The sequence below is a fragment of the Aythya ferina genome (genome assembly GCF_964211825.1).
Source record: "Aythya ferina genome assembly, chromosome: 7".
In the NCBI taxonomy this organism is placed as follows: domain Eukaryota; kingdom Metazoa; phylum Chordata; class Aves; order Anseriformes; family Anatidae; genus Aythya; species Aythya ferina.
In genome coordinates this window covers 37,805,868-37,831,819 of record NC_140302.1, presented here as the reverse complement: position 1 = coordinate 37,831,819, position 25,952 = coordinate 37,805,868, and the positions used below count along the sequence as shown (strand labels likewise).

The window sequence follows — 25,952 nt, the reverse complement described above, 5'->3', positions numbered from 1 at the left end:
ATATTCCTAAGTCTTCAGTCTGATAATAAAGATTCATAATATATTAATTTCTAAGAGTAAAGATGGTAGCATTGAAACATGCAAAGGCAATACTATATTCTTTCATATTTTACATTTATGGAAGATGTATTATTGCATATTAAAGGCAATCTTATGCAAATCCTTATTTCTGAAAAATTTGGGTTATTCCTGACAAATTGTCACACTGGGAAGGTTTTTTTTTAGATTTTTATAGTCAGTCGACTTGGTTATAATTTAGAGCATCAAAAGTAGGAGCCTAAATTTAGAATTTAGAGGAGTATGTAAGAAGATGTATTCATTAAATGCAGTATATGCTAAACAATTTTTCTTTTGTATAGGCTCAGCTGAAATTGATAAAAAATCTTGAGTTAACCTTGCAACATGCGGTTCAGTTGGGAGATCCTTATGTGATTCAGGTTGTTTGCACAACCCAGTGGAATCTATGCTTACCACTACTACAACAAAATTTGCATCAACATGTGCGAAAACCTTTGATAGCAGTTGCTGATGTCCTTGAAGAGATTGACAGGTAGCTTTTTATGCTGTGTACATTCTTATCAGTTACTTTGAAATCTCTAATGACTGAAAAGAAAATACAGCTCATAATAAAGAACTAAGCAATTTAAACATGGCATCAAACTCATAAAAACTCAAACTGTATGATGTGAAGAGTCTGAAAATTTTTGCACTAGCTTGTAACAAGTTAACATCTGCATATACTGTGTACATTTCCTCATTAGTTGTTTAAGTATAGGTCCCATTCATGTAAATGTGTTGGAATATAGGTTCTTGTACTAACACCACTTTTTTAATTCTAACTGCTTTGGTCAGCAGCATAAGGGCAATACTTGCTGCTCAGTCAGCTTTATTCTAATGTAGGCACACATTAGTTCTTTGCAAGACATTTGATATCCTAGAGGCACTGAAAACCCTCCTTCTGTTCTGTTTTTCCTAACATTGCTTTCATCTATCTATCCATCTATCTATCTATCTATCTATCTATCTATCTATCTATCTATTTTTGCCTGGAAATAATCTAAAATAATTTATAGCTTACAGCTGCTATGAACAGCTTCCTCAGGCAGGTGATAAACTGGGAGTGTAATGTACCCAAGTCTGGGGAGCATGCAGTTTTCAGTGAAAATGTATTGACTTCATGGAGTGGTTTTCAGCAGTCTGGGCAAGGGCAGTGACTGCAGTGAGTATGTAAACCTGTCATGAGCTGCATTTATAAAAGTGGTAAGAAACTGCAATCAGGACTAGATTTTTAGAAGCTTCTACTTATATGTTATCATTAGAGTGTGAAGTATTATCAAAAGTGTCAATCACGCCCTTGCTAGAAGTTAAGCAGGTTAAAAATCCAGTCACTTCATCTGTCAACCAAAGTGGGCATTTCTGAATGGGAAGTGTGGTATTAAGGAAGAATTCTGCTAAAACACAAAGATCAGTCAGTTTACAAGATGTGTCGCTTCCTTTTGGCTGTGTTTTCTCATGCGGCATTAACAAGTAAAATGCAGTTGAGTTTTGTCCTAGTGTTGGCTAGGATAGAGTTAATTTTCCTCCTTGTAGCTGGTATGTTGCTGTGCTTGGGATTTAGGATGAGAATAATGTTGATACCACAGTGATGTTTTAATTGTTGCAGAGCAGTGCTTACACTAAGCCAAGGGCTTTTCAGCTTCTCTCAGTGCCCTGACAGTGAGGAGGCTGGGTGTACAGCAGGAGCTGGGAGAGGACAGACCCAGGACAGCTGACCCAAACTGGCCAAAGGGATATCCCATATGATATCACATCATGCTGAACAATTAATATGGGGTGGCTGGCTGGGCTGGGGGGACCGGCTGCTTGGGGATAGGCTGGGCATTGGTCAGCGGGTGGTGAGCAATTGCATTGTGCATCACTTGTTTTGTACACACTATTAGTAGTACTACTGTTATCGCTGTTATTATTTTCCTTTCTTTTCTGTCCTAATAAACTGTCTTTATCTCAACCCACAGGCTTTCATTTCTTTCTGTTTCTCTTCTCCCATCCCAGAGGGACAGGGGAGGGTGAGTGAATGGCTATGTAGTGCTTAGCTGCCAGCCAGGTTAAACCACAACAAGTTTTCATAATCATTTCGTTACAAAGACATGATAATGAAAATGAAAGAAATATTAAGTCAAAATTTGAGTATATTTTCATACTATTGTCACTTTTTATTACTGGGTTGTGCTTTTGGTTAATTTTTAGGTCTAACAATTTTAGTTTGCTCCGTTTAACAGATTACATTTGAATTTTTATTCCATAGCATGCTGATTTTGTTACGTTGCCAAGTTCACATGGAAATTGCTCGTATTGAAGAAGATGGAAATAGAATTGAGATTGCTGTGCAACATTTACAGAAAGCTATACATCTAGATAACAGTGGGCAGTATCAAGAACATCTAAGATTGAATTTTAACCGTCTTTCTTTGTACGCTATGCTGTATAAGTCTCCTGAGCGTCTAGAGGATCAGGCGCTAATGATGATTGAACAGGTAATCGTACAGAATAAGATTAGTAGCTGAAATAGGTTTGCTTATTAAATTCTGGCAGAGAAGAGTTAGCCATTTAGTAGAACTGCATATTAGTAGAGCTAACACGGGCTTGCTTTCAGCAACATTAGTTGGTTGCCTTGAAAGCTCTCTGGATTTTCCCTCTGGTCATCACACTGCTTCATACTCTGAAGATTAATGGTTATGATGGAGGATTTTTTCCAATTATGTTCAAACCACCTGTTTATGAAAAAAATGAAAAAGCATTATCCTTTGGCAGAAATACTCATCTGCAAAAAAGAAACTCAGTGTTACGGTTTTGCATGTTCAGAATTGTCAACAATTAAAATTTCATTGTGTGGAACATTTTTATAAATAATGAGAGGAGCAGTGGCCAAATAGCTGAATCTCCCATCTGGACTGAAGATAAATCAGTATTATATCACACTTTAAAATGTGAGAAAATACAGATAATAAATCCAGTAATACAATCTAAAGTCACAGTGTAGTCATTTTCAAGAGTTATTACATCTAATTGTTGTGATGCCTTCAGCACATGAACAAAATTCATATTGGCAGCTGATTTGGTAGTTTGCTAAAAGAAATTTCACCTATACACCATTTGGGGATATTCACAGAAATTGAGATATGCTCATTGAACCTAAAAAGCAGTATTGGAAAGCTGCTGGTACGATTGTTATATTATTGTTATGACAGTTTTGGTGTAGTTTGTTCTAGTTTATTATTTTTTTTTCACACAAGCTTATTCCATTTAAATATTTTTTAAAGAAAGCACTTAATTTTCCTCTGACTTAAGCTAATTCTGGGTACACTAGGGATTTTTTATATTTCATAGTGAGTCCTAATTATTGCACGACAGATATATTATTTTTGGTTTCTAAATAAATACTGTTCTTTATTTAAGGAAATACAACGTTAAGACAGGTCATACAATAAGGTATATAGAGTAATAATACTGCAGGATGTTGTTTAAGATATGCTAAGAAAAACAATTCCTATATTGTATTGGCTCAAAATACCAAAGTCTATGATGTATGATCTACATTCTTACATGTTTAGTAAGTAAGATATATTAATGTAATAAAAATGTAAATAGCATTATAATAGGTCTAAATGAACCTTGTAACATTTAGTTCTTTTATTTACATAGGCTAAAAGGGGAAAGGAAAAGAATAATGTGAGGCAAAAGAGATCCCTTCTGGTAAATGCTGGTCTTGCACTAGCTCCTGATTTATTTCAGGTGGTTCTTGATAGTGAAAATGAAGCTAAAGGTAATGTATGTGTGTGGCTAAAATTATGACACTTAACTTTTACTGCTTTGCCCAACCTCAAAGAACGGATATAACATATAGTGGCAATATGTGGGGAATATTACAGCGCAAATAGAGTGACAAGTTTACTGAATTCTGTGGCAAAAATTAGAGAATGAAAAATGAATATAATTCTATGATATAGCTGTCATGTATTAATGCTGAAAAATTTCTGTCTGTCAATCTGGATGTGTAGTTAAGTAACAGTTCTGTCATATGCATTGCAAAGTATTTTAAACAAAAATTATAAGAACCTATACCTTCCTCATTTCAACGTAAATATGTCTAAGCAGTTTCAGTTATATTCATGTTTTAAAGCCAGGAATATTTTCTAGTCCCTTCAGCAGCTTTGCTGTTCTTCTATGAATGTCTTCCCAGAAACTCGATATCTTTATTGTAGCGAGGAGCCCAGCCCAAGGTGTGTCAAGTACAGAGTACAGAGGGACAGTCACTTCCATAGTACCTCTGGCCATGCTATTTCTGATACAAGCCAGGATGCTGTTGGTCTTCTTGGCCACCTGAGCACACAGCTGGTTCATGTGCAACTGGCTATTGACCAACACAACATCCCCAACTCCTTTTCTTCCAGGCAGCTTTCCAGCTACTCTTCCCCAGGTCTATACCACTGCATGGGGTTGTAATGACCCAAGTGCATCACCTGGCATTTAGCCTTGTTGCATGCCATACAAATGGATGTGGTCCATAAATCTAGCTTACCCAAATCCATCTGCAGAGCCTGCCTACCTTCTCACAGATCATCATTCCTGCCCAACTTGGTGTTGTCTGCAATTTTATCCCTCATCAAGATTAAATGATCCCCTCATCAAGATCATTGATTAAACAAAACTGGCCCTAATGCAGACCCCTGTGGAACACCACTATGGCCACTTGGCTGCCAGCTGGATTTAACTCCATTTGCAAATACCCTTTGATCTCAGCAATCCAGCCAGTATTCATTTGAAACAGAAAACTTAGTCTAGGTAATATTAGCAATCATGGCTTAGATTCAAGTGAATATTGATTTCCCAAATAATCATATCAAGTTATTTGTATTCTAATAAATAGCATCTCCTCTATGTCATTACAGTAAAAAAAACATCTTTTTGATTTTTCTGTATCACTGGATTGATTTTCTACCTCAGGAGGGCAGCTCATTCCTCCCTTGTGTCATTTTTCTGTGTTGGTTATTTCTGTTTAATACTTTTTCCTAGATAACTATATCTTGTTGACTACGAGAAAAAAAGTCATTATTCTCAAATTTAAACAAACAAACAAAAAAAAAAACACAAAGAATAAATTTTGCTACTGAGCAAAAACGTATTTCATTGGATTAGTGTTCTTAAAATGCAGCCAGAATGTAACATTCCATATATTACATCAATTTCCTTTTGACTGAAGCTTAATTAGAGCAATGCATGTCCTGTCAGAAAAGAGACCTTGGGGCTAAAAAAACATAAATCCATTTTTATATGGGGAAACTATCTATGCAGATAAATTAAAAACAGAATAGATGCTAGTCGGGTGTGGTTTTTTCATTTTGATTGGCTGGTTGGCTTTGGGAAAGATTGAGGGATTGAACAAAGGACTGGATTTCAGGAGTTTCAGAAAGTAGTTGTGAATCAAAATGCATACCTTTCATTTAGATTTGTTTCAACTCTGGTACTTAAAAAATTACATTAAATTCTTATTTCTTTGTAAGTTTCCTCAGGTTATAGTCAGAGTCAAGTAAGTTACCTCTGTGCGAAAGCACAACATCATGTTAAAAGTGTGGACAAAGTTGATGGACATTTGAAACACCTAAAAAAGGAAAATGACAAAGAGAGGTAATTACCACAGAAAAGATGTGGCTCTTTTCTTTTTGCGTAGAAGTGTCTAATAAGGGAATTTCTTATCATAGAATCATTAAGGTTGGAAAAGACCTCCAAGATCATCTGGTGCAACCTTCCCCCTACCACCTATTCTGTTGATAGAAACTGGACACAGAAGAATGGGTGGATTAAGGCTGAATAACTTGATGCATAGCTGAAACTTTGCTGAAGCGTCTTTTTTGGTTCTTGTACCACTTTGCATGCTACATCTTTTCTGATAAACCACACAGTCCTTTCTGAGTGTCAGAAATACTGATCTGTAGGAAAATCATAGCTTTGTCCCTGCTAGAGCATGAGGATTGGACCAGGTAACATCCAGAGGTCTCTTCCAACTTAAACCTTTCTGTGATTCTGTGTGACTTTGTTTTCAGCATGTTTATATAATTCTATTGTTTATTTTATAAACAATTTTGTTGTTGTTTGTTTTTCTTTTTTTTGTTTTGTTTTGTTTGCAGCATTAAAAAAATCCTGGAATGAAATCTAAACAGTGTTTTTCTAAACAATTTGAAATCCAAACTTGTATTCAAGACTCGTTTTGAAATTCTCAGCATTGCTTTTGAAATACTTGGTTTAATTTAGTTTATTTTTTATAAGATAGATAATTAGGGATATGTCACAAACACATTTTAAAAGTTTCAGTATAGCTATTCTCCAAAATATTTTTTCTTGCAATCTTGATAAGCTGAGGGTATTTTTTTTAAGTGAGTAAAGTCATAGTGTTATATTTGTTACTGATAAAAACTCTTCCACGTATTAATGTTTACTAGATTTAAAATCTTATTTATGGTGGCCATCAAAACTGACATGATTTTTGTGGTTTCTAAAGTGTGGAAGATAATTCTGGTTATAAAGTAATCTTACATATGCTTTTTCTTTGATAGAATTAGACTTTGGGCAAATTTGGCAAAAGTTGCACGTACACAAGAAGTGTGGGATGTCTGCCGTACAGCATGCAGATTTTGTCTCCTGTATGATGACACTTTGTTTAGGAGAGCAACAAAACCTAAAAAAAGTAAGTGAAAACATTATTTTGAGTGTCATAAAGTGAACTTTCTCCTCCTTTATTAGAGTCACTTGAAGGAGTAAGCCAGTGTAAAGGTATAGTGTTCCAATGAATATTGTGCACATTGTTTTCAAGAAGTTTAGAAATGTAGAAGGCAATGTGTGCTCTCAGAAATTAACAACTGCAGAAAAGCTTAGGAAGGAGAGGTTTGGAAATTATTTTCACTTTTCATGATAATTCAATGACAGTGCTATGAGGTGATGCTATTAAATATAAGCTTTGGGCCTGAGCTAGTTAAAGTATGTATATTTAGAAGCATAGAATCGTGGAATCATTTAGGTTGGAAAAGACCATTAAGATCATTATTTAGTGTTCTTGAGATCGTTATCAGTGTTCTTAGTTGTTCCTCAGCAAGTTTGCAGATGCAAGTGGAGTGGTGCAGTCAATACAACATAAGGAAGGGATGCCAGCTAAAGGGACCTGGACAAGCTAGAACAGTGGGCCCATGTGAACCTGAGGAGGTTCAACAAGTCTGAGTGCAAGGTGCTGCACCCAGGTTGGGGCAATCCCGGACAGGAGTATAGACTGGATGAACTCATTGAGAGCAGCCTAGCAGAGAAAGACTTGGGTGTTCTGATGGATGAAGCTTGACATGAGACAGCAGTTTGTGCTTGCAGCCCAGAATGCCAACTGCATCCTGGGCTGCATCAAAAGAGGTGAGGGAGGAGATTGTCTACCCAAATAGAGTCCTTCTCCATCTGTTTTATAAGACCTCTTTAAGTATAGAAAGGTCGCAATGAAGTCTCCACAAAGCCTTCTCCTCTTCAGGATGAAGAGCCCCAGGTCTTCCAGCCTTTTTTCATTGGAGAGGTGCTCCAGTCCTCCGTTCAACTTTGTGGCCCTTTTCCAGACCTTCTCTAACAGGTCCACATCCTTTTTGTGCTTGGGGCTCCAGGTCTGGAGATAGTACTTCAAGTGGGGCTTCACAAGGGCAGAGTAGAGGGAGGCAATCACCTCCATCGACCTGCTGGTCACACACATCCTTCTGGGCTGCAAGTGCACACTGCTGGCTCATGTTGAACCTTTATTCACCAGAACTCCCAAGTCCGCTGCAGGGCTGCTCTCAATGAGTTCTTCTCCCAGTCTGCCCTCATGTCTGGGATTGCCCTGACCCAGGTGCAATGGACTGTTGGCAACATTCATTTCTGTGTTCTGTTTCATCCTTTACTACTTCTAATCCTAGGATTAGTGGGTGAGAAAAATTGAAGGTCTTCTCTGTATGTAACATATACTGAAGATAGGGCAAAGATAATTTGGGCAATATGAAGATTCTGGAAAAAGACTTGCTGTATTATCAGGCCTGAATGAAGGCAAATAATTCAAAGTGCTATAGTGTTACAGATATATACCAGGTCCTATTAATGATGCTTTTGGTGCATGGTTGCCCTCAGTTCCTGATAAGTACTTTTTTTTTTCCTTTAGTTTGAAAAAGAGATGAGAGATGAAACATGGCTAGTCTGGGGAAGTGAATATGTATGATTGCTCAAGGAATGAGGAGCTCTTCATTCAAATTAACAGTCTGTAGGTTTTATGAAAACAAACACATGGAATTTTCAACTTAAACTAAAATGTTACTTTGGAATATTGAAATATGATTAAAATTATTGGACAAAGACTAATAAATTAGATCTATCACTGAATATTAAACTTGAGATGTAGTCTGAGTGAAGTAACTTCAAATCTGTGCTTGTGAATGCTTTATTTTGGATTTCAGATTATATAGGGATATTTAAATTCTAAAATTAAGGTAATTTTTGTCAGATTTACGTGTTAATAATAATTAACTTTTTTTTTTTTTTAGCACAGAAGAAGAAAGCTAGTATAACTATGATGGATGATGACCAAGGTGATGGCTTACCAGGAGAGTTATTACTACCTGCTAAATCCCTTTCTTTTGAAAGAGATTTACTCAGAATATTAGCAGAAATAAGATTTATTAATGCAGAGGTAATCAACCTACACAGATGTTACTCATATTTGTTTCATTTAACTTTGGTTGTATGTCTAATTCTAGGGATATTCATCTTACAGCAGTAGAATTTTGAGTTAGATTCATTATTTTATGTCTCCACAGACATTAGAGGAAGTAGTTCTGTGAAGCAGCTGTATAAAAATACTGTGTGAAAGTAACTATAGTATCACTGCATATGGTTTTAACACTTTTTTACAAGGGATGTTGTTGTAAATATTTGACATGTGACATTATGTTCCAGGATCCTTAAAGTTCCAGCATGATAAATATATTTGTGTGTATATATATGGCATATTTTCATTTTCTCATTTGAGTTATTTATTTAATAAAATTAAGCATAAGTAATTTGAAGATTATTTCATATAATTGGTCTTGTATGCCTGTACATCTTCAGATGTTGTACAACAAAAACAACATTTTGTTTTTTTTCTTTTTTCAAGAGGTGTAGACACAAATAAGAAGTCAGAGTCCATTTTCACGTAGATAACACAGGTAGAAAATGTATTTCTTTGTATCTTTCCAGGCAACGATTCATTTATTAAGATTGCAGGGAATTGAGCTGAATGACCACACTGTACCTACAGAAGATAAAAGCCAACATCCTTCAGAATATGTTTTAGATTTTCCTGAAAGTGATCTAGAATGGAAAGCATACAGGTACTTACCAACTCTAACAAATTGTTTTATTATCAAACACAGATGATAATTTACTAAGTTATTTCTTTTTAGTACAAATCATTTTTCTTCTCAGAAAGAGTAGTTAGACATTGAAACAGGTTACCCGGGGAAGTGGTGACATCATCATTCCTGGGGGTGTTCTAGGAAAGGTTGGACCTGGTGCTTGGGGACATTGGCAGTAGGATGATGGTTGGACCAGATGATCTCGAAAGTCTTTTCCAACTTTAATGATTCTCTGATTGTTATCAGATAGTTCATATGTTTAGCTAGGAATGGTAGTGGGAAAAGAAGAATCTAAAAAATAATTTGAAATAATTTTTCTCTAATTTGCTTTCATTCTGCACTGTTTGTTTTGTTTTTCATTTAATGTTTATTTCTCTGAAATCAGAAGCTAGTGTACCCTTCTTCTCCTTCTCCTCCTTCTCCTTCTTTTTATATTTCTGTTTCTTTCTTTTGGTCTCACAGTATTATTTATTGTGAAGGAAGAGGGAGAGAGAATTTTAAATATGATATTTAAACTCTACTACATTTGTACAAGTATTAACTGTTGTCACAATGGTCATCATGTCCTGTAAGAGCAGGTTATCAGAGTTGTGTCCCTAAGGCTCTTCATTAAGTCTGAAGATGAAGTGAAGTTTCTCGCAGTCAGCTTCAAATGCTCAGTAAAATAGGAAAAAGTAAAAACCAATCAGAAACAAGGGACAAAGAAGATGAAGATTCTGTTCTAAAATTCGCTGTGAAGCTGTTTTTGAGTTTAACCAATTTACTTGTACCAGTGTCTCTTTCATCCAATTAGGCTAAGAACACAAAGGGAAAAAAATCAGTTTGGTCTACTATGTTGTCTACTGTTGGTGACATAGTAATACCCTATGTCAGTTTATGTTTTTTTGAATTTGTGACTTAACCAAGGTCATTCTGTCTGATCATACAAGATGGTGTTTTCAGTATTGCTTTATCGAGTGTGATATATATCTTGATAATTAATTTGTGCATAAAAGAATGTTATTGCATTGACTATGGAATGTTATTTTATAAAAAATGGACTTAGCATTTCAGAACATCTGGAGATGTCTTTGAGTGCAAGAAGACATGAGGCTGTGAAAAAGATACCTCATTCAACACTAGAGTCTTACTTTTTATTCAAGTAGAGCTTTGTCATAGATATTTAATGATTTCTAGCAGTGATTCACACACATTTTAAAAAGTGTGGATGAACTGTGAAATTTACGTTAGAGCCAATATTTTTAAGCTAATAGCATTTGAGTATCAGAGACTGGTCGATGTTGATACTAATAACTTTCCTGAGGCATCTTGTCATCCAATTATAAGTTAATGGATAGAGATGTAATAAATGCAACTGAAAAGTAATTTCCAAAAATATATATTTTTTGTTGATTCAGTTCTACTTTTACATATTTAGCCTTAAGATATAATACCTTCTAGTGTTGTACTTTTGGAATAACAGTTTCTTAATACTAATTTTATAGTTTATGGATAGACTACTTATCTCAGTATGCTATGGAAAATTTCCTGCGTGCAGCTGAAATAGGAGAAGAACTGAATGAAGCCTGGATTGTTCATAATGCTGTGGTGTATATCTTAAACTACAATAGGCATCTTATCACATCAGGAAGACAGAGGGAAATTATTGCATATCTGCAGACTCTTCTTGGAGCAGTCAAGACTGTTGGGCACACTGGGTAAATTTAGAGTTTTGATTACAAACATGGTCTTGTTACTATAACAGAAAAAATATTTTCACAATGTTAGTTTATGTCATGAAAGAATGTTATGTTATGTTATGTTATGGCTTTTATTAGAAGTAGAAGGACGTCAGCACATACAGAATACTTTAGAAGTTATATTAAATTTTGTGGTTGGAAAGTGAGGTTTTAATCCTATTTATTTCTGTTCATTATAATCCATATTAACCTGAGTTAAAATTATGTTAATTCCTCTTAATTATGGAATAGCAACATGTGCATATGAAATAGTGCATGTGTCAATTTTGTTGACCTGCTCAGAAAGAATCAAGAAAATTTTCGTAGCCTTTCTGTTGGCAGGAGCTTGAAATGTGTTTACTTGCTCTCAGTTACTCTGAAGTTGAATTATATAGTAAATATAGTTTATTGTAAATATTTCTAATCACAGTAAGTTCTGAAATACAAAACAAAGGGGGAAAAAAGAAAGTAAAGGGAATGTGTTCAATAATTGACCACAAAAATAGACTTCATAGAGAAATTCTGTTCTGTAGCAAATGCAATGGCAGAATAATTAACTATTCCAGAGGAATACTCAAGTCAAAGTTCTGTTGGACAAAACCCTAGAACTTTTAGCACTTTTTTACTGGCAGTGACTTCAGAACTAGACAAACTGAGAGGACCAACAGCAAAGAATGATATTTTAACAGTATTGCATGTCAAGGCCTAAAGTTCAGTTTGTACAGAGATGGAAAACAGGTAATACCTACTTATTAATTTGGGCATTTATATTAATATGTATCATAATTCAGTTTGTGTTGTCTGTAAAAAAAAAAAAAAAAAAAAAAAAGAAAAGGTAATTCCATCTCAGACGTTGATTATCATAAGGAGTAATACAGAGTAACGAATGATTTTATGTAAAGAGTTTGGTGTAGGTTATTAGGAAACCCTTTCCACTTTCACACATAACAGTTCACTACTAAAAAGTCAGATTTTAAATTTATTCATCTCTGAAATAAATTTGAAAAGATACCTTTTTCTGTGAAGAAATAGAAGCTTCAATCACAGAAAGACCTGAAAAAATGCAATATAAAATATGAAAGTTTTTATTGGAGAGAGGGGGAGGAGGGAGAGTAGATTTAACCATTTTAACTGCATTTCCAACAGGGAAATTTTGTAAAATCCATAATTTTGTTTTCTAAGAAAAATCTAGATTTTTGAATAGTGCTCATGACTTTATTTGTTTCACTTATTTTGGTCTGATGCAGTTTGCATTTAAGTTTTCTTTTTTCTTCTTCAGAAGCACTGTCACTTTGTTGATGTTATGTAATGCTGTAGCTCGGGGCTTAATTCTCTGTTGGATTCCAAAACCAAAACGTACTGAGGAGAAAAAGTTATGTGCATCACCAGACAAAAGTAGAAAGGCTTCAGCAAAGGGACATGAGAAAGCAAATGCTATCCCTTCTTTGTCAGTAGATCCCAGTGGACTTCCTGACATCAAAGCAGCCTTAGAGGTACAAAATCCACTTTTTTTTTTTTTTTTTTTTTTTTTAATATGCTGACATGTATTATGATTCATAGAAATTTAAATTCCAGAGATTCTTGCAGAAAAACTACCATCTTTTATGGTTCCTGCCATCACAGGTTCTCCCCAAATATGCACTGAATTTCCTTGTCAATTGAATCTGAAGACTGCAGCTTTTATTCGCTGTATGGATTTATTTATGGAGATGTTATTATTATTAGAGGTGCATGCACAGAAATTGTAAAATAACTAATGGATAACATTTTCCATAAAAAGAGCTGTTCAAATTTGCCTTAAGTTTCAGTCTTTTTTTCTTCTTGCTGTTTAGATTTGTGAGTTTGCTCTAAAGGTGACAAGTGCAACCATACCAAATGAAACAGTACCTGTTGCTGTAAAACAACAGATCATTGCTACATGGGTGAAAGTAAAACAGTTAAATCAGCAACAGATAGGACATAAACTTTGGACTGAGGAGGAGGTATTATTTCTCTGAAATCCTACAATAAGTTAATTTTTTCTTTGAAAAATTAATATTAAATGCTTAATTTTATTTAATAATGATTAAATTATCAGTGTGTCTTTCTTGTATATATTTTAATTTGATGTGACAGAAAATTTTTGCCTGTAGCTGAAATATCAGCTATGTTTATATTAACATTTAGTATGAACTCTTTATATGGAGACTATCGATTCAGTAACTTGAAAAATAATAATATATTCCAATCTTTTAATTTTAAATATGTCTATAATACCGGAGTATGGAATGTGAATTAATTATATTGTTGCTGTATTTTTGGTGATACTGTAGTAGTTCAGCATTAACAATGGTAGTAAAAATAAATAAATAAATAAATAATTTTTAATTTCTGCTCAGAGTAGTGATGAAGCACAAAATCCTATTGCAAGAATTCTTGTTGGTCTAGAAATGTATTCATGTACTGGCTTGGGTCTCATGGATTTCACAGTTCCTGCTTTATCTCAGGTATTTCCTTTTATTTTATTAGCTCTGTTTTTTGAGAAAGAGCATGTGATTTCAGTTTTGGTTTTGAATACAGACAAAATTCAATTTGAAACTTCTATTATACTGTTATATATATGAAGTACATACATAATATATATTATTTATACATATTATGTTGAAACTTTTTATTATTTACTTTCAAAGTTTTCAAGAGATTGAGTAATTACAACAGGTAGAAAAATTGTGTAACTATTTTCATTTATACAAAAAAGAAAAAGCATTAAAAACCAGTATTACAATTATTCCTACGTTGCTCTAACAGGTTATTATCATAACAACCTGATGAACATAATGGGTTCGGACGCATTCTGTACAGAACCATATTTGGGACTTTTATTTTATTTTATTGAGAAGATGAAGTCTTATCTTAGGGTTTGTATTGGGAGCATTCCAAATTTCAACAGAGAACTTCATGTTATTGTGAATTTCCTTTTGGCAGTTATGGGGTAGAACTACCTGTTATTTAAAGAATTAGGTGGCTTTATTGTAAGACTTATATGAGACAGAGCTACATTACTAGCATAGTTCATTAAAACACTTGCTTTTGATTGGTCTTAACATGATTGCTGATGCTGAACAGTGCCACAATTTTCCTCTTCTGTTGATTACCAGTCTGGAGGAATGAAGGTAGTATAAAAATGTTTAAATCATTCATTTTCAAAACTATGAGCTGATGTCTTACCTGTCTGATTACTACACCTAATCATTTATACTTCCTGTTATAAATGGGTTTCTTAAAAGACTAAGGCGTATTTCCTCCGATAGCTAGGAATCTGATGACATTGTCCAACACTTCTGTAGAAATGCTTCTCTCTAAAGACCAGGATATCGGTCCTTATAAAGATACAGGTATGCAATTCCAATTGGTCTGCAGATTTCTGCCAAATACTATTAGCTAGCTTTAGCTATTATTTCAGTGGTATTCAGCATATTTATAGCTGGGTTTACATTTGCTTTTACAATATTTACTGCAGCATAAATGTTGATTATATGTCTATTGCCTATTTTGATTTTTCTTGTAAATCTTTGGTTTTCTAGATTGTTTTATTGTTTACTTGTTCCATGCCAAGGTGGGTTGTATGAAAAGTACATCTGGAAGAATGTAATCTGATTGTATATGAGTAAGTTGGTGTGAGGATAAGTAAGTTTTATGTATGAAAAGGGCATGGCAGAAACACAAGATTTATTTTTGTTTTACTTTTACTTTTTTTTTTTTTTTTTCCAGTTAGCGAAATTGGCTTTAGAATGCAGCTGGTCAGATTCATTAGTAGAATTGCAGACACTGACACGACTTACATATTTTGCATATGTATTACAAGACTACGAAATAGTGATGACTTGTTCCCAAAGGATATTGCAGTCAGTTAATAATTTTTTTCACAATAGCGATACCAAGAAATATGAAATGTAAGTACATTGAATTTTGCATTATAATGTGGTATACTTGATATAAATTTTGAAGAATGAGTATATAGGGAAAATGCATCTGACTACTTAATCAAAATTGAGAGAATTTATTTATTTATTTATTTACAAAGAAACTGTACAGAAAGTGAAATTTTCCTACCACTCCTGATTTTGTCATTAGCAATTACTTAAGTACTACAGATAATGTTTTAACTCTACAATGTAGCCTGAGTAGAAGATGGTGTGAGATCCAGATTGTGTCTCTGGACTCAGTTCAGGAAGATAAGTGAATTTTGTAATCCAAGTGACTCAACAGGTTTTTGTGTTTGAGTGTCTTCCTGATGAGCAGTGCTTTTCTGAAATTGGTTTGTGGCAGTCACAGTCTTTTCGTGCTTTTGTAGTTTCCAAGCAGAAAGTAACTTATTCTAATACATTGATGAAAATTGCTTCTGATAATGCATGAAGGGTCTACACAGTTCATGTAAGAAGATGCTGTGAGTGATAACAGGTGATAACAGCTACTGTTTTCTAATTTCTGGTGTCAGGTATCCCCAGGTAGCAGGCTTCCCTTATAAATTCTGTATGTGGGAGCAATAGGAGTGTAATTCATTTCTTAAAAAGCCCAGAGTCTTACTGGACTGTTAATTTAAAGCTTTGATCTTGTGGGGAATAAAAGGAAAAAAGAAAAAAGGTTTCCTATCTAGGAGGATCTGTTGGTGGAGTCCTTAGATCCTTCTGCTTATATACGATTTTACCCCCCAAAAAACAGAATGTAATTTCATCAAAACAAGAGGGAATTGACAGCAATTATTTAAAAAAAAAAAAAAAAAATCAGAATGCAGGATGTTTGAAATGAATATGATAAATACTTTGAATATACTTATGTGTTCATTTTTCTCTCTGTGAAGATGTCCGGGAAACAATGGTGCTCTTTGAAATTAATGGTTGTTTATTTCATGGGAGAAGAACATATAAAACCAGTTTTTCTCTCCAAAACATCTTAAAATATGGAACATATAATTTTAAAATATTATATAGAGAAAATAATGAATATTTAGCAATCTGAAACTGGTGAATGTTAAAATGTAAAATGTTTCCTTCTTTGACCAAGAAGTTGAGTTGTGGGTTGTCAATATTATCTCCAGAAAAATGGAAGATGAACGTCTTCATTCTTTTCACGTTAAAGCACAACTTAAGGACAAAGAAGGCTTAGACACCTACTTTTTTGTTGTTGTTGTTAACTTGTACTGTAGAACACTGGTGTCCTCTTGTGGACACAAATCATAACTGCATAATAGCCTTCACTGCGCAGTAGGAACTAAGCCAACTAGAAATGAGAAATGCCAGTTTAGTATAGGTGAATTCTCCCCTTTCTTTCTTTTTTCTTTTTTTGTTCTTTTTTCTTTTTTCTTTTTTCTTTTCTTTTTTCTTTTAAAAATCTTCCATATTGTGTTACATTATTGTATTATTTTCTTTCAAAACCACTTCTATTCAAGTATATCAGATAATTTTTATTATTGCTTTGTTATTTTATTTTTTTTTTAACTAGTTAACTGATGGGATTGAAATCTCTGCTCCTTACTTTTAAATGTAGAAGAGTATGATCCAAGTCAATTTCTCTAGAACCCTGTCCGTACTTTACCAGACATAAGAGAGACCAATTCCAAGAAAAAAAAAAAAAGTATTTAAAATTGTCTGATTTTCCCAATTTCTGTTTTTAATTACTTGCTATGTAAATTTCATTCTGATTTAATATTTTTATATTGTTTGATGTACAATGGTGAATAATGGGGAGAGAATCACAAATCTATTTTCTTTGGTCACTAGAAGTAGGTAAAATATTTTTCAAATCTTAGTTCACATTTATTTTCATTAGAACTGTAAAAAAGATACTTTATTTCTGATACCTGTTCACAGAGTGTTCAGATTTTTCAAATATTTTCTGATTGTAGGAAAAAAGTCATTAGAAGCCTTTTTAACTTTCAAAGCTACTAACATCTCTCTAGTAACAACTTGAAAGCATTATTAATGGGAACTGGTGTGTTCTTAGACTGTAAGACTAGCACATTTTGAGTTACTTGTCTTTATTCAGACCTGATAACACAGTGAGGCAAGAAATGTTGAGTACTGCTGCCTGTATCCAAGGAAAGAGTATAATGGAAAATTTGGCTGGACAAAAACATTTGCGTATAGCCGCATCAAAAGCCTTTGCTCAGAGTGCCAGGTAGGTTTTGTTTTAAGAGGGGACTAATACAAAGCAGACAAAAAAATTGATTTATAGATTTGGGGATCACCATTCTTTCCCAAGACTGATAAAAAATCAAAATAGTTGAGAGTTGAAATGCTTAACAAAAGATTTGACAGAATTTAGCAGTTTGGTAAATTTAAAATAAATTTTATCAGTTTAGAAACCGAAGTGGAAAGATTGCTTTAAGTAATAAATAGGAAGAAGGTGATACACAGATGGATAATGCCTGATTTTTAAATTCTTTGCTTTTTGGGAAAAAAAAAAAAAAAAAAAAAGAGCAAAAAAGTAGGCAATTGAAACTGTTAGAGGATGAAAATGTAATGGCTGATGTGAAGCCCTTAGCAGTATCATTTTTTTTCCTTAATAATTAAAAAGAGAGTGATGAAAGAAGTTGGAAAGGCCAGCGTAGCAGAACTCTACAGTTATGTTGTGTTGTGAACAGACAAATCCATATGTTTTCAATTTACATACCATGACAAGCACTTTTTTTTGGGAGTGGACATATACAAATAGCTCAACAAATGTCAAAAGGGACACAAAGTGGTGAGCAAAAACTTAGTAAGTCTAGTGTTAATATATACAGCATGTGAGCAGATAGAGTCTAAACATTGTGAAATTTTGGGAGAAAATGGCAGATTGCCTGATTCAAAAATGATTAAGCTGCGACAGGGGAGGTTCAGGCTGGATATCAGAAAATGGTTCTTCACTGAGAGGATGGTCGTGCACTGGAACAGGCTCACCAGGGACGTAGTCACAGCACCAAGCCTGTCAGGGTTTAAGAAGTGTTTGGACTGTGCTCTTAGACATATGGTCTGAATTTTTGGGTGCTCCTGTGTGGTGCCAGGAGTTGGACTCGATGATCCTTGTGGGTCCTTTCCAACTCAGGATATTTTATAATTCTATGAAAATAGTAAGAGTATTAATTAGTTGATTTTTTTAATACCAATCCATAATTTTTAGCTAAATTCTAAAGATTTTGCTCACTCGTGTGTTATTGTTGTATTACAGTCTGGAAAATTATTATATTTTATTAATTAAAAGTAACATTTGCATGGAATGTGCTCAAAACAATTTGCATGCAAGTAGAGGCATTTGAAGTATATTTATATTTTACAGTGATTCTGTACTATGCAAAATCCATAGGAATGAAGAGTTGTGTTTGTTTGTTTGTTTGTTTTTTTGTGTGTGTGATGCTTTTATAACGAGAAATTAACATAATAGGAAGAAAAGAAAAAAAAAAGTAGGTTATTCCGAAGAACCTCTCAAGTAGGTTTCTACTAACTTTTAAAATTAGGTCTCACTTCAGTTAAAGTTACGCAGGAATACAGTACAAACACTTGTTTAATATTCCTTCTGTTGGATGTATGGAGGTGTTTTGTATATAAAAATGAAAAATATATTTTGTATGAATACCCTCATTGCTGAGATACAGTGTTGTCTAGATAAGGTAAACCACAGATGATGTTTGCGGAAGTAAAATCCTGTATCTTTGTTATATGTACCACCGGTGAGGTTTTTTCCTTCGTTAAGCTGTAATTTGTTTTCTTCAGATATGCAGGTGAAGCTGGAAATTATTCCCTTGTAATGTTTGCAGCGAGACACTTTTGGAACGCATGTTTACCTTTGCTAGGTTTTCCACATGACAGAGAACAGTTTAAAGAACCTACTGAAATAATTCTTAAGAATATAATGAAAGCAGAATCTGAAAATAAACAGGTAAGAATAGCTAATAAATATTGTTAACTATGCATGTGTTTAGTGATTGGTACTGATGATAAAGAAAAGTTTTGCTTTGTTCTGAAGCTGTGTGCATACTTCAAGATATCTTTCCTAAAAGGAAAAGGTCTTGTCATAAACACGTAAATGCTTTCTAATCTTCATTTGCATAGCACACATTCAGACACAACAAGGAATCACATACTTGTTTTCCATTTGGTGATTCTTCTGGTTCTAGGCAATTGACAAACTTGCAGCTGTTTTCTTCAAAATAATTTACGGTCTGGATGTGTGTAGCGTTGCACTTTGTGAGGCTCACAAAAGGGAATGCTTAGAAAATAATCAAAAAAAGATAAAGTGACAGAAAAAATCTGTCACTTCCAGTAAGAATGATAATAGGCCTTAAAAGACAAACTCATAAAAGTTGGAATTAAATTAAGGTTCCTCACACCTGCAGATTCAAATTACCTGCAAAATTATTTTTTAACAAATCTCATCACATGAAATTTCTTTTCCTGCTGAAACATCCCTACACATCTACAACTGTTCTTACTTCAAAATTCCCAGAGCTGATCCATTTCTCTCTTTCTAGATTTGATTTAAATGTCAATGAAGCTGATGTGAGTTTCCCCATGCATTTCAGTGGTCGCAGAATTAGACCTTGAAGGTTTTATTAATAACTTTTGCATTCAAGTTCAGCAGTACCAATGTGACATCTCAGCCTGCATCTCAGATCATCTAGTACTGTAGTATAATAATAGAAAACTTATTTTTCCTTTCTCCTCAAGCCATGTATAAATCACTAATAATCAGAGATGGTGACTGGTCTGCTTGAGTGTGTAGGAGACAGAATTTGCGAGGACTCTGTGTGCGAGGAAATACAGTGACATGAAGATCGTAAACTTAAAGGAACTTTGCCAACGATGCATGGATATCTAACACTGTGATTTCTCATAGGGACATTTCTAAAGGTCTACTTATTTGCAGAGTAAAAAAAAAAAAAAAAAAAAAAAAACAGTGAGAAGGAATACTTCATTATGTATATATAAATAACTTGCTGCTACAGGATATTTTCAGAACAAACCCTTAATAAGATATATGAAAAGTCAAGACCTTTATTTAGATAATGGAAGTGTACAGTTACAGAGAGCCCAGACTTTTTATATCTGTAAAGAATAGTAATTCTTGTGAATTAGACTATATAGGATTTTCTGATATTATTTAGACAAAAATATTTCAAATAAGTTCTGTATTTGATTATTTCCAGAGTTACTAATTCTTCTTTATATGTTATAGTAACTGCTGTAAGAGGCAGGAACTGGTATCCAGTGATCCTTGATCAGGCTAACTCTAAGCAGTTTTTAAATTGGTTCACATATCTAGAGAAGCATACATGTATACCTGAAGATAACTTTTGGTTTAGCCCAGCAAGGCAGTGGTTGTTTGCTTACTTGAGATATGTACCAAAATATAAAGGGCATTTATTGTTCCTACTGTCTTTTTAGGAGAAAAACGATACATTGCCTTTGCATCAGTGGCTCACAAAGGATTTTCAAAGTAGTGGATTATCAGATGGATGCTTTCTGCCAGGCACGTTCTTTCTTGTTTTGATATGATAATTAAAAACAAACTAACAAAAACCTGTATTTTGTAATAGCATTGTTCTAATTCTGCAGTATAGTAATAAATGACTTGAATATACTTCAAAGGTGCTGATGAAGATCTGACATTAAGGACCTCTTTATATGGGTTATTATTCCACATATATGCTGATAAATCTGATTGGGAAAAAGCATTAAAAGTCCTGAATGAAGCTATTCAGGCTTTGCCTCAGACAAGACACAGGCTGTAAGTTATTTATTTATTTTTATTAAAATAAGCATTTGGGTTCTTGAGAACTCTAAAACTCTGAGTTCTGTTTTTACTATTTTTCTATTTTGCATTGGCAGAATAAAATCATGACTACCTTTTGGTCAGCCGGGCAATTCTTATAACAGAAAACACATGTGTGTATTTTCAGTGAAAAGACTTATGTTTGCAGTGTTTCTTATCATTAATCTTTTCATAACATTTCTACATGTCGTTTTCTAAAACTTGAATACAGGTACTATCTAATTTTCCCAAGAAAATAGGAGTACGAAGTGTAGCTGAAGTTATAATTTTTCTAGCTGTAAACACACGTAATGTAAAATGGAAACTAAATTATCTAGGCTACTGTTTATATATAGTTTTACATGAGTTCAAAGATTTATGCCCTTTTATATTAGTTTATGAACTTACACATCTCTGCACTACACTGAACTACTATATCTATTCCACTTCAAGTTACTTTACAGATACAGATGCAATTAATGTGCAATTCTTTTTGTCCTTTTCTAGTCTGATTTTTAAACATTTGGCTACAGTGAAGGCAAGATTGGGATGTAATTTCATGATGGAAATTCAGAAATTTGCAGGTGAAAGTGAAGATAATGTGTCCCGTATTTGGCGTCATATGGTAACAGTTTCCAGAAGTATTGTTGAACAGTTAAACTGTTTTAAAAATGCAATCAATGCTTTGCAGGTTTGTGAATTTTTACTATCAGTTCCAATACTGATAAAAATATGTTTTTAAAGTGTTTAATGAGATAGCAAGTATTGAGAAGTATAGAATTTAAGGAGTAGATAAGCCATATATATGATCATTGTTTCTTGTAAATTTGAAATTGCTTTTCAGTTGGAGAATCATAGAATATCCTTAGTGGGAAGGGAAACTACAAGGACCATCGAGTCCCACTCCTGGCTCCATGCAGGGCTACCTAACTATTAAACTAATAATTATATATTTGACAACGTTTTCCGAACACCTCTTGAACTCTCTCAGGCTCAGTGCCTTGACTTCAGTGCACAAGCACCTTCTCAATGAGGAACCTTTTCCTGATATCCAATCTGTCTTTCCTGATGTAGTTTCATGCTATTCCCTTGGGTCTTACCACTGGTCACCAGAGAGGAGATCAGCGCCTTTTCCACTGCTCCCACTCCTGCACTTCAGTCTCCTCTTCTCTAAGCTGAACATACATGTATATCAAGTGACCTCAGCCACTTCTCATATCTCTTCCCTTCTGGACTTTTCATCAGCTTTGTTGCTCTCCTTCAGACACTCTCTAATAGTTTTATGCTCTACTTACTTTGTTGTACCCAAAACTGCATGCAGTACTCAAGCTGAGCTGCACTAGTGTAGAGTATAGCGGAACAAATACTACCCTTGACCCTCTAGCAATGCAATGCTTGATGTACCCCAGGACATGGTTGACCCTTTTGGCTTCCAGGGCAAACTGTTGACTCACATTCAACTTGCTGTTGACCAGAATCCCCAGATCCCTTTCTGTGGGGCTGCTCTCCAGCCTCTTGTCCCCCTGGTCTCTACATATAACCAGGGTTGGTTGCCCCATCTGAGGTACAGAATCTGCCACTTGCTCTCATTGAACTTCATGTGGTTGGTGATTGCCCAGCCCTCCAATTTGTCAAGATCTTTTTGCAAGTCCTCTCTATCCTCATAGGAGTCAACAGCTCCTGCTAACTTAGTGTAATCTGCATAATTATTATCCATTTGAGTCCTGCATCCAGATCATTTATAAAAACACAAGAGAACTGGCCCTAAAATGAAGCCCTGTGGAACCTCAAAAGAGTGTGTATGGTTGACTTCTGGTAGGGCATAAGAGTTCAGCTGAGTCCTGACAAAGAAAAAGTCTAAGAATAGCTAATTGCAATAAATTTTGAAAAAGCAAAGAATAAACTGATAGAGTTTTCTGTTGCTTTCTGTTTTATATATCTCTCTGATTATGTGATTCAAATGAAACTGCTCAGTGACAAATTATTTTTTTGCTTCCATTAAGACTATATTGAACTTTTGAATATCAGTTCAGTGGTTTACACCACCAGATATAAACTAACTCTTCCTTTATCACTTTCATAGAAACAAGAAAATGAATGGCAGAAAGTTGATTACCTGATGGAATTTGCTGAATGGTTATACTGTAACCAGTTTCCCCTTAATGATGTTATTAAACCTCTGGATTGGGCAGTAGGTCTCTTGCTACATATGAAATTTTCTATGCAATCTTCTCAAGAAGAAGGTATGTAAATGTGTGTATTATTCAAATAAATTTCCCAGTAACAAATGCAAGGGACAATTTAAATTTATAACTTAGTTAGCAAACAAAGAATGGCAGCAGCATGGCAGTACTTTCTCCAGAATGCACTGTCATTTGTTCAAGGATATTTTAAAAGCACCTGTGAATTCTGTGTTGTGTCATAAAGATCTACGCTCATCACCAAACCACAAAATGCTTATGGTTGGGGCAGGGAGGGAGGTAGGTTGTTGCAGGGGCGGCCTGTTAGAGAAGAGACCGAGTGCTGCCCTGTGTCGGATAGAGCCAGTTCCAGCTGGCTCCAAAAGGTATCCACTACTGTCCAGAGCTGAGACAATGAAGAATGCTGTTTGCTCCTCTGCATAAGATAGGAGAGGGTTAAAAAAAAAAACACACCTCTGTGTAGCAGCTGTGAGAGACTGCAGTAAGAAAAATGTGAGAGAAAAAAACTTTGTAGATGCTAAAAGGTCAGAGAAGGAGGAGGAGGAGATGCTCCACATACTGGAGCAGAGATTCCCCTGCAGGCCAGTAGTGAAGCAGGTTTTGCCCCTGTAGCCTATGGAGGACCACACTGGAACAGATATCTACTCTGCAGCTTCCAGAGGAGGTGGAAGTGCCCTGCAGGCAGCTGCAGTCTGTGGAGAGCCTGCACAGGAGCAGGCTCCTGGCAGGAGCTGTGACCCCAGGGAGAGGAGCCACGTAGGTTATCTGGCAGGAACTGTGTCCTGTTAAATAAGACATATAAGACATAGTTAAAGTGTCTGTTGTGTATTTCATTTCAGTGTTGAACTTCTGTCATTTAATATGCATAATTGTTACACTATTAATTTAAAACACAGTACAAGTAGCATTACATTACCATGAGAAGAACATATTCAGTAGATGATTTTCCTTTTTTTTTCTGATTTTATTTGTAATTTAGAAATTTAACTTTTGAATAATTTTAAAAATACTATTATAGATACAAATATAGGCATGTTATTTTTTCGTTTTTAACAGAAAAAAAATCTATTAAAAAATTATTGCCTATGGAAAATCTGAAGATAGATGTTGGAAGAAATGATGTCATGCCCCAAATCAATTTGGAAAATTTGACTAATATTAAACAGTTGGAAGCTTTGTTTAGAGCACAGACTTTAATGGCTGTAGTTTCTGGTCATAGTTCTCCTTTTCATCAGCAACATTGTTTGATGGCATATGCTTGTGTTATCCGTATCTGGCAGGTGAGATTATATGATATTAAGTTATAATGTGGCCATTATATTTTTAACTGTCAGTGTTACTGCGGTATCAACTACTCATTTGACAGTCTAGCTATGTCTTTACTGTTTCCAATTTTATGCTATAATTAGTATATTTTCTCAGGTTTAGGATTAAACAAGAAAATTATTTCTCTCAGGTAAATAGGGAACAGACATTTAAGGATAAAAACAGTGGCCCATTTTTTCTTTGGAATGCAGTCATTCTTTTCTTGTGATTTTTTTGTGTTTCTAAAATTTTGTATTTTTAATTAGTTAAAGAATCTCACTAGCATCAGAATACACACTGAAGACATTGGTGACAGTTCTGAGGGAGGGGACTTAGACTGTCACTTAGATGGATTTAAAGTGGCTATGATTCAACTAAATGGAATCATCTGATGTAGTTAAAATAAATTAAAGTGTTGATTTGTTTGTTACATGTTAAGAAAAAAAATTATAGACAGGCAGTTTTCATTAAATATTATTCTTCAATCGCTTTTTCATTGCTACAGCATTTCAAATCAAACAAGTGTATTTGATTTCTCATTGATATGAATGCACAATTTAAATGGCTAATTGAGCATTATAGCAAAAATCATAGGATTATTATTATATGTTAAATATGAGTAAATCTTCGAAAGCACTAAATCTATACTTGATAATAGTAATGCCACAAATCTTCATATAAACAGTCTTAATGCTATGGGTGGCATTGCAGAAGTTGTGCAGCATCCAGTATTATTTTTTTTTGGTGATATTTTTTCATCTACTCTAGATAACTCTAATGAAATACGTTCATCTTCTCAGATTAATACGTGTTTCTATGCTTTAGGCAAGATCAGAAGTGTTGTTATTGTACATGCGAGGAACTTTCTCTGGATGCTTTCATATGTTTAAATATTTAGAAATTTCTGTTATATCACATTCACTAGACGCAATATAGAAGACCACTCCAAAAGTACAATAAAGTGGCTCTTTCATATTTTCAGTCTTCCAGATTCATTTGAACCCCTGATCCTCTGTCTCTATTTATAGAGGACTAAGCAATCTAGACTAGTAGTTTAAAGTAGGAATTTAATTTCCAACCATATAGATTAAAAAAGTCAAATCACAGAATCATAGAATATCTGAGTTGGAAGGGACCAACAAGGATCATTGAGTCCAACTCCTGGGTCCCCAAAGGACCACCCAATAAATAAATAGATAAACATAAAAATAAGATCATGTGTCTGAGAGCATTCTCCAAATGCTTCTTGAACTCCAGCAGGCTCGGTTCCTTGACCACTTCCTTGGGGAGCCTGTTCCAGTGCCCAACCACCCAAGTAGCTTTATTATAGATCCAGGGAGGATAGGATGTCATCTGACAGTTAAGCTGCTTACATGCATTATCATGATCTTCCAAAATGCTTGTACAAATAATGCCAGCATCTAGGATACTTTGAATTTTCTTGTTTTGTGAAGAAAGCTCTTATGTAAAAAAGCATGGTGTATGACAATTTTTAGTAGGTAGTGATTTACAAT

General features: G+C 34.4%; 1 protein-coding gene across 9 annotated transcripts in view; it reads left to right on the top strand.

Moving 5' to 3' along the window:
- CFAP46 (cilia and flagella associated protein 46) overlaps window positions 1-25,952 on the top strand; it is a 77,710-nt gene that overhangs the window by 16,463 nt on the left and 35,295 nt on the right. For 8 of the 9 annotated variants that reach the window (XM_084524969.1, XM_084524968.1, XM_084524967.1 and 5 more), the window contains exons 11-29: window positions 360-550; window positions 2,306-2,534; window positions 3,703-3,823; window positions 5,562-5,685; window positions 6,612-6,742; window positions 8,595-8,740; window positions 9,289-9,422; window positions 10,931-11,143; window positions 12,444-12,657; window positions 12,997-13,146; window positions 13,543-13,650; window positions 14,915-15,096; window positions 17,189-17,320; window positions 18,895-19,060; window positions 20,566-20,650; window positions 20,770-20,908; window positions 21,440-21,623; window positions 23,016-23,175; window positions 24,190-24,413. In XM_084524969.1, coding sequence (XP_084381095.1) covers window positions 360-550; window positions 2,306-2,534; window positions 3,703-3,823; window positions 5,562-5,685; window positions 6,612-6,742; window positions 8,595-8,740; window positions 9,289-9,422; window positions 10,931-11,143; window positions 12,444-12,657; window positions 12,997-13,146; window positions 13,543-13,650; window positions 14,915-15,096; window positions 17,189-17,320; window positions 18,895-19,060; window positions 20,566-20,650; window positions 20,770-20,908; window positions 21,440-21,623; window positions 23,016-23,175; window positions 24,190-24,413 — 3,033 coding nt within the window. The remainder of the gene's footprint in view (window positions 1-359; window positions 551-2,305; window positions 2,535-3,702; window positions 3,824-5,561; window positions 5,686-6,611; window positions 6,743-8,594; window positions 8,741-9,288; window positions 9,423-10,930; window positions 11,144-12,443; window positions 12,658-12,996; window positions 13,147-13,542; window positions 13,651-14,914; window positions 15,097-17,188; window positions 17,321-18,894; window positions 19,061-20,565; window positions 20,651-20,769; window positions 20,909-21,439; window positions 21,624-23,015; window positions 23,176-24,189; window positions 24,414-25,952) is intronic. The other variant, XM_084524966.1, reaches the window with a different exon arrangement.